Genomic DNA, 12,715 nt, shown 5'->3' with positions numbered 1-12,715 from the left:
GAAGGAAGGAAGGAAGGAAGGAAGGAAGGAAGGAAGGAAGGAAGGAAACTGCACAGAGAGCTATTCATGTAACTGAGCAAACATGTGGTGTATAACATCTACTGTAGTTAGGCACTTTGGCAGGAACTAGGACTTACATTTTAATGGAGGAGAAATGTAGACATGTAAATAAATGATTAAAATTCTATAAATATTATGAAAGAAGAATGTTTTATGCTAATCTTACTGTGTACAAGAATGAATCCATTAGCAGAATATTTGTGCATGTATATTGATGTCAAGTTTTTTTAAACAGCAATAAAAATAAGAGGTGAACTAGTAAAGAAAAATAGTTTTGCTTTCCACAGTTTGTGTGCTATTAAATCAGATAATAAGGAACAAAAATTATAGATTAGTTATATCCTCTGATCTTTTGTTTATATATTTCAGATTATCAGTGCTCAAATAGTCTATTTCTGACCTAGGTCTTGTTATATGCCCAAGCAGAAGGAATAACCCTCATTTACATAAGGAACAGAATGGCTCTGAGATAGAATTACAAAGAGTCAACCACGTGAACCCTCCTCTCTTTTATTTAATCATTTGGAAATTGCATAAAGAAATGAGACTATTGGGTAAATAACATATTTCTTAATTAATCTTTTTATATTGTAAAGAAAATAATATTCAAAGCTCTGCTTCTCATTCCAAAAAGACTTGTATATGTTGCTATGGTCCAATAGTGTCTGATACATTTTATGATTAAAATTGTGAAAGTATTTTGAATGAGCTACTTATTAATCCTTATGCTTCCTTATGCCATTTAATTCTTATTTTTGTTAAATATATTTCTGGGTTCTGAAAGAAGCATTCAAATACCTAATCCTCCTGTCTCTTCTGAAATATACTTTTTTTTTTTTTTTTTTGCTAAAGAGGTGGAGATAAGATGATGTTGAATATTATTTTTTCCTAGGAAATATGTAATAAGTAGATAAAATGATTTTTGCATTTTGGATATTATTTTTTTTCCAGAGAATATTACTGAAGCAAAATTGAACAAATAAAGCAGAACTGTGGATGGCAGGCTAGAAAAATTCGTGGTCGCCATTGTCACACCACAACCTGCAGCAGCTGTATTCTCAAGTCCCTCCCTCCCACGCCCTGCTCAGCCTGCCAGCCTGGCAGGAATGAATGGGCTCCGCAGAGTGCTGTGTGAGTAGTTGCTGCCCACCCTGAAAATCTGCCGCTGAAAACCAAAAGGAAAAATTATTTGTAAAAAATAAATTTCCAACTTTAGTGACCAAACTTACTTACCTCTGAAATTTCATCACCAACATCCAGTGGTACGAAATCCAGTGACTTACTCTGCATAGCCCATCGTTGCTGAGAATGGAGCCTTTCTAAATAGCAAGACAATGTTACTCCAATTTATTTCCTAGGGGTGAAAGCAAAGCCTTTTTGTCCCAAGGGGCAACTGAGCAACCACCAGAGTCTCTAGTTGAATAGCAAGGGTGTGAAGCTGGCTAAAATTCCCACAATTAGAAGCCCACTCGCAGGAGGATATTTACCAAATTGACATAAGAACTACATAAAAAGGAAATGCAGTTATTGAGCTGATGTTTCACAGTTGTCTATAGATGGAGGCAACATTGCAAAATAGTCTTCTTTTTACATTATATGATTCTCCTCTTCTTTTTAATTTGGTGTCTTGGTTATTACTATTATCTTGCTTGTTACTTTCCAGACAAAAGTCCAGTGCAGATATGTAACTGCACACATGTAGTGCTAACTTCTGAGCTCAATTATTTCTCCTTGTATTTTCCCAATTTTATATCAGGAAAGATGATTCATTCCAAAGGACAATGTACCACACAAAATGTGTTACACAGACTTCTCATAAAGGAATACCTCTAGTAAACTATTATAACTACTCTACGTGCACTTGCTGTTGATTATTGCCATGTTAGAACTATTTGTTCGCTTCTTTATTTAGTATGGTTATTATTTCCATCTTCCAGTTTTATTTAGCTATTCGGGTGTGCATGTGCCTGCAAAAGAAGCTCTGAAAATAAGTTAGTTGAACCTGAGAAACCATTTTGAATGACTGTATGACTAAATCTTTTTTTAAAATTAAAAAAAAAATCACAATTACCCAGACCATTTTGAGCATCACGCCCATTTTCTCTCCCACTTTATTTTTAAAGCAATTAGAGATGTTGAACCCTAACAAAATGTGGTCGAGTTTAATATACTGCGAGGGAGGGGCTGGCAGTAATTTTCTTTTAAATATTTAATCTGAACATAAATCTGTTATTAAGGGTAGGGGTAAAAAACCTCACATAGATAATTTTAACTGCATTTTGAGGTTTAAGCAACATAAAATCTTCCAACCCCAGTCCCCTTTCTTCTTCCGCCCCTCCCCGACCCCACCCCATAATGGATGCTCAGCAGAATGCTTCTGCACGGTCTCTTTGTCTAAAGGATGCAAACAGTCTACGGATGCTAGAGAAAAAGGGGTGGGGGAGAGATTACCTCATCCCACGTCGTTTGCACCAATCACCAGTCTCCTGTCATGGCTTCTCTGGGCAGATTGGGGGTCTGGACCAACAGGAAAAGGCCCCAGCCCATCCCCATGGTGACCGAGTTGTATATATGGAGCCACATCCGCCCATGTGCCGCAGGTTCTCTTACATCGACCGCCTAAGAGTCGCGCTGTAAGAAGCAACAACCTTCTCCTCCTCGTCTCCGCCATCTGCTCGGCAGTCGCGAAGCAGCAACCATGGTGAGAATCGGCTTTGGCTCTTTGTGGCCGTCGGGTGGAGTCAGCGCCCCCAGGCTCTACTTGGAAAATCTTTAAGCTCTTTTCTTTCGTAAGCTCTCTGGGCGAGGGTGGTGGTGTGTTTTGTGAGGTTTAGCTTTGCCCCAAATCCTCCAGCCCAGCCGCTGCCGCAGTGCGGGTGCAGGAACCCGGCCAGGACTGCGCCCAGGGCGCAGCAGAGCTCTGGGGAGGAACAAAGGCGGCGCCTGGGCGCCTGTGTTGTCCGACAGCCTTTCGGGGTCGCGGGCAGCCCGTCTGCCGCGACCGAGGGATCTGGGGCGTCCCGGCTGGGTCCAGTGTCTGTGCGCACGGTTTCGCAGACGCCGAGGGGCCCCTTTCTTGTCTCGCCTCGTTCTCTGGGGACCGGGAGAGGAGGAGGCACCCAAAAAGAGCGGGGGCGTTGGGCGAGCTGGGGGATGTGGGAGGGGGAACGGGAACAAAGCGCAGCTTGGGGTTAGCGTGGGAAGACCCCTCGCGGTTGTTGGCGTTTTGGGAAGATACTCACACATTCCCGGGGAAACATGGTGAGTTTCCACCGGAGCCCCCGGCAGCGGGTGTCAGGGCGGCGCAGGGGCGGGGTTGTTTGTTTCTGGCTTCTATGGCGTTGGAGCCACTGGGCGGGGTTCGCCCTCACTGAGCCTCCTCTGTCAGGAGCTGACTTTAAAAAAACTTTTCATCATTGCGGAACTGTAGGCTCCAAAAGGGTTTTCTTCGCTATTATAAGTCAGATGACCTTTTTTTTTTTTTTTCTTGAGCAAAATCACAATTCACTTGACAAACTCTTTAATGTCTGGTCTGGGGACGCCCTGCCCTGACCGACTGAAGAGTGTGTGTGTGTGTGTGTGTGTGTGTGTGTGTGCTGCTCGTTCAGCGAGGGAGAAAGCCCACTTTGTGAGCCCCAGGGTACCCTGATGGTCAGGACCAGGGAAACGCCCTTCCCCGCCGCCCCCCTCCGCCCCGCCCCCACCACATCAGCGAACGGACAATGAAAGTGGTAGCCCTAAAGACCACAGAGAAGAAAACCTCTATTGGATGCAAAGAATATGAATATTATGTGGTGGGTAGAGAATCTCAGGATTAAAATACTATTTTGTTGTTTTAAATAAATATTTCATTATCGTTCCACTGGGCTTTTATTCTTTGGTACCTTTTCATGTGATGCTTGTTTCTAACTTAGGAACCTGTGTGTGTGTGTGTGTGTGTGTGTGTGTGTGTGTGTGTTTTCAGATACGGATAATTTTTCAGCTTTTACAGTGGAGAAGATCTGGAAAAACCTTTTTTTTTAAAAAAAAAAGTAATGAAATTGCTACAGACAAAGAAGAATTACACTCCGCATCCCGTCGTCTTTTGTTCTAGTGCATCCTCATTAATTCATTTCAATTCAGGCACATGGTCCTGGGCGGGGTCAGAGGAGGAAAACTGGCAAAACAGCACAATGAGATCATGTAGGCAGTTGCTGGAAATAGAGCTTGCTCTGTTAAATAATGTAGCAGACAGTACAGGCTAGCACCAGGCACAGCAAATACAGCAATGCAGCAGTGCAGAAGGCAGACCTTGTCTAAACCCCTTGCATTGATGGATTCTGCAGACAGACTGCAGAAGGGTGTGGCTTCTTGCCTCAGCTGCAGTACAGATGTCCATGTTATAATATCAAGTCAGTCCTATTCAGAAGAAACTTTCATCTTTATTTAAAATGGAAGAAAGCAGTAAAATTAATCCCAATTAAGTCATAATTAGATTTACTTCATTTTACAAAATTTGTGCTTTGAATACTGAATACTTTTTAAATATGAAAAGTCTTCTATTCAAGCATGATAGTAGGCACAATGGACTGGTACCATGTGCTGAAGAGGGCCAAGGCGACATCATTATTCAGACCACACCCATACGCAGCATTTGCAGCAGGTGATTTTCCTTAATCTTTGTATTGTGCTAGGGATATGATCTCAAATAATTCTGAACAATATCTGTATATTGTTAGAAATATTTTTAGAAGTTTACTAAAAGTTTGAAATGCTAATACGCCTTAATTTTACAATTTTTTCACTTTTCCTTCCCACAGCGTGAGTGCATCTCCATCCATGTTGGCCAGGCTGGTGTCCAGATTGGCAATGCCTGCTGGGAGCTCTACTGCCTGGAACATGGCATCCAGCCCGATGGTCAGATGCCAAGTGACAAGACCATTGGGGGAGGAGATGATTCCTTCAACACCTTCTTCAGTGAGACGGGCGCTGGCAAGCATGTGCCCCGGGCCGTGTTTGTAGACCTAGAACCTACTGTCATTGGTGAGTTGACCTTAGTAACCCAAGTGAGATCCCAGGATGCTGGGACAGGAGGTCTGTCCTGGGGGCTCTGCTGGTCACTCGCCCACTCACCCACTGCCTCCATCCTTCTTTCCCTCCTTCTCCAGATGAAGTTCGCACTGGCACCTACCGCCAGCTCTTCCACCCTGAGCAGCTCATCACAGGCAAGGAAGATGCTGCCAATAACTATGCCCGAGGGCACTACACCATTGGCAAGGAGATCATTGACCTTGTGTTGGACCGAATTCGCAAGCTGGTATGTTTCTTTTCAAGAATAAAGTAAATTAATGAGTCTAAAGAACACATTTGAAATACTGCTTTTTTTTTTTTTCCAAACACAGAATTGAACTGTTATTTTAATAAAAAGTGGAATAAGTCATTCTTTTGGGGTTTTTATCAGTTAAAATGAACTATTTGGTGTCATTTTGTAAATGTTAATGAGAATTTTTTAAAAAGCATTTGTCAAAATAAGATCTAAATCCTGGGAGATGTATGAAAAGTGAAAATGTGTCTCCTATGATTGTACTACAGAGAACAAAAACTTAACCTTTCCTCTGTTCCTCTCTTTTGTAATAGGCTGACCAATGCACCGGTCTTCAGGGCTTCTTGGTTTTCCACAGCTTTGGTGGGGGAACTGGTTCTGGGTTCACCTCCCTGCTCATGGAACGTCTCTCAGTTGATTATGGCAAGAAGTCCAAGCTGGAGTTCTCCATTTACCCAGCACCCCAGGTTTCCACAGCTGTAGTTGAGCCCTACAACTCCATCCTCACCACCCACACCACCCTGGAGCACTCTGATTGTGCCTTCATGGTAGACAATGAGGCCATCTATGACATCTGTCGTAGAAACCTTGATATTGAGCGTCCAACCTATACTAACCTGAATAGGTTAATAGGTCAGATTGTGTCCTCCATCACTGCTTCCCTGAGATTTGATGGAGCCCTGAATGTTGACCTGACAGAATTCCAGACCAACCTGGTGCCCTACCCCCGCATCCACTTCCCTCTGGCCACATACGCCCCTGTCATCTCTGCTGAGAAAGCCTACCATGAACAGCTTTCTGTAGCAGAGATCACCAATGCTTGCTTTGAGCCAGCCAACCAGATGGTGAAATGTGACCCTCGCCATGGTAAATACATGGCTTGCTGCCTGTTGTACCGTGGTGATGTGGTTCCCAAAGATGTCAATGCTGCCATTGCCACCATCAAGACCAAGCGTACCATCCAGTTTGTGGATTGGTGCCCCACTGGCTTCAAGGTTGGCATCAACTACCAGCCTCCCACTGTGGTGCCTGGTGGAGACCTGGCCAAGGTTCAGAGAGCTGTGTGCATGCTGAGCAACACCACAGCCATTGCCGAGGCCTGGGCTCGCCTGGACCACAAGTTTGACCTGATGTATGCCAAGCGTGCCTTTGTTCACTGGTATGTGGGTGAGGGGATGGAGGAAGGCGAGTTCTCTGAGGCCCGTGAAGACATGGCTGCCCTTGAGAAGGATTATGAGGAGGTTGGTGTGGATTCTGTTGAAGGAGAGGGTGAGGAAGAAGGAGAGGAATACTAAAGTTAAAATGTCACAAAGGTGCTGCTTTTACAGGGAAGCTTATTCTGTTTTAAACGTTGAAAAGTTGTGGTCTGATCAGTTAATTTGTATGTAGCAGTGTATGCTCTTATATACAATTACTGACCTATGCTCTAAAACATGAATGCTTTGTTACAGACCCAAGCTGTCCATTTCTGTGATGAGTTTTGAATAAAGTATTCCCTGTCTTAAATGAATTCAGTCCTGTGTTTTCTATCTGGGTGTCTGAAATTTTTCATGTATTTAGTGCATTGAGAATAAAGAATAAGTGTTGCCTGTGGTTTATACATATCCTATAATGTGACGTTTGTGTTTTAAAGTATCTCAGTAATTTAAAACTTTTTTTTTTTTTTCTTCTTCTTACAGAGGTTTTATTGCGTTTGGTCCACAATCATATTTCACATTATCTCATGGAGCAGGGCCCCTGGGTGGGAGTCCCTGTGCAGTACTTGGCAGGGCGTGTGGCCGGGTGAAGATGGAGAAGTATAGCTTGTCGAGCCCAGAAAGGAGGGTTGGGGGCTCCTTAAAACCTACTGAGGGGCCGGGCATGGTGACTCACACCTGTAATCTCAGCACTTGGGGAGGCCGAGGCAGGTGGATCACATCTGAGGCCAGGAGTTTGAGACCAGCCTGGCCAACATGAAGAAACCCCGTCTCTACTAAAAATACAAAAATTAGCCGGGCGTGGTGGAGCACCTGCAGTCCCAGCTACTCGGGAGGCTGAGGCTGGAGAATCGCTTGAGCCCGGGAGGTGGAGGTGCAGTGAGCCGAGATTGCGCTACTGCACTCTAGCCTGGGTGACAGCCACAACTAAAACAAAACCTACTGAGGCCAGAGTGGGTTGGGGGAGGGTAGCATGGAGAGGGGATCAGGCTTAGCCCCAACAACTCAGAATTTCACTTCCCTGTACGGCCTTCACTTTCCCCACCTGGCCCCGGGGGCAGATCTGAGGGTCTGAGGTCTGTTGGTCCTGGGGAAATCCAGTCACTTGGGAGCCGGAGATATTTAGCATCATGGCAGGGCCCCCTTTCCCAGGTGACTGATTTCCCAGCACCTTCTCCACTGTCCCTGCCCCATTCCTCAAGAATAAAAAACAAAACGTATTTTTCTTTTGTGAAGACTTCCTGAAATTTGCAGAGAAACCACAAACTGCTCAGCTGACAAAAGGGGGAAGAGGCGAGGCAACCAGAAACCTTTGGGAACCGGTTAGTCTCTTCTCCGCAGCACAGCCTGAACGTGCCAGCAGGGACCCTCGCCCTACACGCCCTACACGTTATCGGGATATGGCCTTGACCTCCCTCCCCCACAGCCCGGTGGCTCAGCCCTGCGAAGGACCAAGGCAAAGGGGAAAAAAGCTCTGCTGCCTGATCCCACGCTGCCACTCACAGACCCTTGGTTGATTGGCAGCACTGAACCAGCTAAGAAAAAAAACAAAGGTGAAAACACAGAAAAACCCAGAAACCCAGACAGGGAGACGATGTGGGAAGACAGCGTGCTGGGAGCCTCAGTAGCTGGCCTCCTCCTGGTAGTAAGGGGGATATTCAGGGACCTCCCCCGGGTCTGGGCAGTCGCCGGCGCCTGAGGGAGCCCCATCGGCCACTGTGCCTTGCGGGCAGTACTTGGGGTCATATATCTGTCGGCCCAGGCGGAAGACCTGGCCGCTCTGGTTGGCGCCCTGCGTGTAGCCCATCTGCAGGGACATGGAGGAGTTGCCACACTTGTCGGTTCCCAGCTTGGTGTCATAGATGTGCCGCCGCGTCCCGGGAGCCGTCATGCCCACCTGGCTCGCACACTTGTTTGTGCCCATCTGGAGGCTGATGGTCGAGTGGTCCATGGGGGGCAGGATATGGTTCTTGGGGTCATAGAGATGCCTCCTCGTGCCGTACGCGGTCATGCCCGACTGGCTGGCGCATTTGTTGGTGCCCATCTGCAGCCCGATGACACACTGGCCGGCCTTCATGGTGGCGTCGTCGAAATTCCGCTCCTGCTTCTCCGAGTACTTGACGCCGATGTCCACCCCGCTGTGCAGCCCCTTAGTCTTGGCCTTCCCCGCCAGGGTGAGAAGAGACACCTGCACCTGTGTCATGTTCCCACTCTCAAACAGGTCGTTGGCCTCGAACAGGTCCACGGGGTTCATGCTGTAGCTGACCATGGCCTTGATGAAGTTGGACAGGTTTTCTAGCTGGTGCCAGTTCTGCATGGAGCGGTTGATCTTGGGGAGGGAGCCCGGCTGTAGCTTGTTCATGAGTGTGCATAAGATAGTTCCGTCCTTCAAGCCCTTTTGGAAGTCGGGGCCGATGGAGAGGCCGGTGAGTCCCTCGATCCAGGTGCGGAGCTCTGCCTCCTTCTGAGGGTCATATTTGGACAGGAGCCGGTTCTTGACCTCGGCCGACAGCCCGTACGAGGGGCCCTTGCTGAACTGCGTGGAGCTCATGGCTGGCTGGCGGGCGGCGGGACGGGGCCGGACGGGACGGGTAAAACTTTTATTTATGAAACATAAAATGTATATCTAAAGATTACCATCACAGAGCATCATGTACTTTTTTGTGTGTGTGTGTGAGATGGAGTCTTGCTCTGTTGCCCAGGCTGGAGTGCAGTGGTGTGATCTAGGCTCACTGCAACCTCCATCTCCTGGGTTCAAGAGCTTCTCCTGCCTCAGCCTCCCAAGTAGTTGGGATTATAGGCATCCACCACCACATCTAATTTTTGTATTTTTAGTGGAGACTGGGTTTCACCATGATGGTCAGGCTGGTCTCAAACTCCTGACTTCCAGTGATCCACTCTCCTTGGCCTCCCAAAGTGCTGGGATTACAGGTGTGAACCACTGTTCCCGGCTCATACTATTCTTAAGTTTTTACCTCATTATTATAATAAAGTTATTTAAACTGCCAGTACTTTTTAGACTTGAAAGTTGGCAACACATAACCAAAATCTGGTTGGCTGCTGGATCTTATGTAACTAACATAAAATGGTGAATATTCCAAATGCATCACCTTTTCTTGTGCCCTCTGCTCCTTGGTATGTGTCTACTGCCATTATGCCTCCTCTGCCCAGGGTTTCCAAAACAAATCTACTCTCCAAGCAAGCAGCCCTATGCTAGACTTACTTCTTTACCTTCTTTCCAAACCTATTTTAGGCTGAATGTCTTGTTGGAAAAGCCTGATACATTTATTCACTCTAATGTGTTAATTAAATATCTGAAAGTTAATTCTCCAAGTTAATATGGGCCAATAACTTCAAATAATAAAACACTAATAGTGCAATTGCATGCATCAACGCCAACACATAAAATGTTTTGGACTTAGGATTTGTCCAACAATAGAGCTCTGCTCTAGTCCGACTGACCAAAAGTCTATCTGTTCCCAAGGACAGTAAATTGTTTTCCTACTCTCACATTTTCTGGTTCTGGGATACGTATTAGTTCATTTTCACGTTGCTATGAAGAAATACCTGAGACTGGACAGGGCACCGTGGCTCATGCCTGTAATCCCAGCACTTTGGGAGGCCGAGGGGGGCAGATCACGAGGTCAGGAGATGGAGACCATCCTGGCTAACAGGGTGAAACCCTGTCTCTACTAAAAAATGCAAAAGTTAGCCAGGCATGGTGACACATGCTTGTAATCCCAGCTACTCAGGAGGCTGAGGCAGGAGAATCACTTGAACCCGGGAGGCAGAGGTTGCAGTGAGCTGAGGTCACACCATTGCACTCCAGCTTGAGTGAAACTATGTCTCAAAAAAAAAAAAAAAAGAAAGAAAGAAAGAAAGAAATACATCAAGATGGGCTGGGTGCGGTGCCTCAAGCCTGTAATCCCAGCACTTTGGGAGGCTGAGGTTGGAGGATCACTTAAGGTCAGTAGTTCGAGACCAGCCTGGCCAACATGGTGAAACCCCATCTCTACTAAAAAATACAAAAATTAGCTGAGTGTGGTGGCAGACACCTGTAATCCCAGCTACTCAGGAGGCTGAGGCAGGGAGAATTGCTTGAACCCGGCAGGCGGAAGTTCCAGTGAGCTGAAAAAGAAATACATTAAGATTAACTAACCTCACAGCCAAGCCAATCCAATACTGCTCATCAGTTTTAACTAGAAGCCAACACAAAAAATACAAAGCCTTACTAATTCACATAAAAACAATACGGAGACTACATGCAATGTAAATTTTGATGTGCATTCCCAGCACCTAGCAAAGTAAAAGGAATATGGTATGTGTAGAGTGATTGTTGGTCAAATGAGCCAAATGTGGGATACAAGAGATACAGGATACCATCAAAGAAGTTAAATAGAAGCCCTATGATCCTTTGATTCTAAATTACAAAATGGAAAAAAAATTGCTAGCTTTGTCCAGTAAAAAGGCCTAGGACAAATGTAGTGATGAATATTCCTAGCCCCCAGATGATGGTGTCACTATGCCATTTCCCATTGAAAGGACCCAGAATGTTTTAGAGAAATGAGTGGTTCCAAGCTTGGGACAGGAAATATACAAGTTCTGCCTCAAATATTTTGTCATTCCAGAAAGCAAGGAAGATATCAGACTATTACAGTCATATCAGAAGGATATAGGAGTCAACATGAAGGGGATCTCGCTAATGACACAACATTAGCACTGAAAACAATAGCGACTGCAATGGATTGAAAATATATGCAGCAGGCCGGCCAGGCATGGTGGCTCATGCCTGTAATCCCAGCACTTTGGGAGGCTGAGGCGGGCAGATCATGAGGTCAGGAGATGGGGACCATCCTGGCTAACACTGTGAAACCCCATCTCTACTAAAAATAGAAATTAGCAGGGCGTGGTGGCGGGCGCCTGTAGTCCCAGCTACTCGGGAGGCTGAGGCAGGAGAATGGCGTGAACCCGGGAGGCGGAGCTTGCAGTGAGCCGAGATCGTGCCACTGCACTCCAGCATGGGTGACAGAGCAAGACTCTGCCTCAAAAAAAAAAAAAAAAAAAAAAAAAGGCCGGGCGCCATGGCTCAAGCCTGTAATCCCAGCACTTTGGGAGGCCGAGACGGGTGGATCACAAGGTCAGGAGATGGAGACCATCCTGACAAACACGGTGAAACCCCGTCTCTACTAAAAATACAAAAAACTAGCCGGGCGAGGTGGTGGGCGCCTGTTTTCCCAGCTACTCGGGAGGCTGAGGCAGGAGAATGGCGTAAACCCGGGAGGCGGAGCTTGCAGTGAGCTGAGACCCAGCCACTGAGATCCGGCCACTGCACTCCAGCCTGGGCGACAGAGCGAGACTCCGTCTCAAGAAAAAAAAAAAAAAAAGAAAAGAAAGAAAAAAGGAAATATATGCACCAGGCAAGGTGGTTCACACCTATAATCCCAGCACTTTGGGAGGCTGAAGCAGACAGATCCCCTGAGCTTAGTAGTTCAAGACCAGCCTGGGCAACATAGGGAGACCCCATCTCAATTGAAAGAAAAAATTAAAAAAAAAAAAAAAAAAGAAAACTTAAAATATGGAGTATGGTGGCATGTCGCTGTGGTCTTAGCTACCCACAGAGCTGAGTCAGGAGGATCAAGAGTTCAAGCCCAGCCTGGGCAAAATATTGAAACTTTGTCTTCCCCTCCAAAGAAAAACAGTATGGTAGTTTCTCAAAAAATAAAACATAGAATGACCATATGATCCAGCAATTCCACTTCTACATATATACCCCAAAGAACTGAAAGCAGAGACTCAAATAGATATTTGTACACCCATGTTCATAGTAGCATTATTCACAGTAGCCAAAATGTAGAAACAGCCCTATCAATGGATAAATGAATAAACCAAATGTGGTGTATATTTACAATGGAATATTGTTCAGCTTTTAAAAAGAATTAAATCCTGACACATACACAACATAAATGAACCTTGAAAACATTATGCTAAATGAAATAAGTCAGAAACAAAAGGATAAATATTGTATGATTCCACTTATATGAGATACCTAGATGAGTCGAATTCATAGACAAAAAGCCGAATAGTGATTACCAGAGGCTAGGGGGAAGGAGGTAATAGAGAGTTATGGTTTGTTGTTACTGTTGTTTGAGATGGAGTC

At 45.7% G+C, this 12,715-nt stretch overlaps 1 protein-coding gene, 1 long non-coding RNA gene and 1 pseudogene across 3 annotated transcripts in view; 1 reads left to right on the top strand and 2 right to left on the bottom strand.

Moving 5' to 3' along the window:
• Positions 1 to 2,648, bottom strand: part of LOC116418950 — a 24,366-nt gene extending 21,718 nt beyond the window's left edge. Inside the window, exon 1 of the long non-coding RNA XR_004229162.1 lies at positions 1,294 to 2,648. This is a non-coding gene — a long non-coding RNA (uncharacterized LOC116418950). The remainder of the gene's footprint in view (positions 1 to 1,293) is intronic.
• LOC111542034 (tubulin alpha-1A chain) lies at positions 2,413 to 6,872 on the top strand. The gene is made up of 4 exons (XM_023211216.3): positions 2,413 to 2,761; positions 4,860 to 5,082; positions 5,208 to 5,356; positions 5,677 to 6,872. Exons 1-4 carry the CDS (start codon positions 2,759 to 2,761, stop codon positions 6,655 to 6,657), a joined length of 1,356 nt encoding a protein of 451 aa, XP_023066984.1. The 5' UTR covers positions 2,413 to 2,758; the 3' UTR covers positions 6,658 to 6,872.
• A 440-nt stretch (positions 6,873 to 7,312) lies between these two features.
• Positions 7,313 to 9,169, bottom strand: LOC111542036 (annotated as a pseudogene). Its single transcript, XR_002731421.3, has one exon. The product of XR_002731421.3 is annotated as a calponin-2 pseudogene (transcript).
• Positions 9,170 to 12,715: the final 3,546 nt, after the last annotated feature.

Source organism: Piliocolobus tephrosceles, chromosome 10 (assembly GCF_002776525.5).
Source record: "Piliocolobus tephrosceles isolate RC106 chromosome 10, ASM277652v3, whole genome shotgun sequence".
NCBI lineage: Eukaryota > Metazoa > Chordata > Mammalia > Primates > Cercopithecidae > Piliocolobus > Piliocolobus tephrosceles.
Note: the sequence above shows the minus strand (reverse complement) of the source record. Positions and strands in the feature narration are given on the sequence as shown.

Coding starts and splice junctions, on each gene's coding strand:
- LOC111542034 (XM_023211216.3), top strand. Junction 5,083..5,207: donor CCTAGAACCTACTGTCATTG/GTGAGTTGACCT, acceptor CTCCTTCTCCAG/ATGAAGTTCGCACTGGCACC. Junction 5,357..5,676: donor TGGACCGAATTCGCAAGCTG/GTATGTTTCTTT, acceptor CTTTTGTAATAG/GCTGACCAATGCACCGGTCT.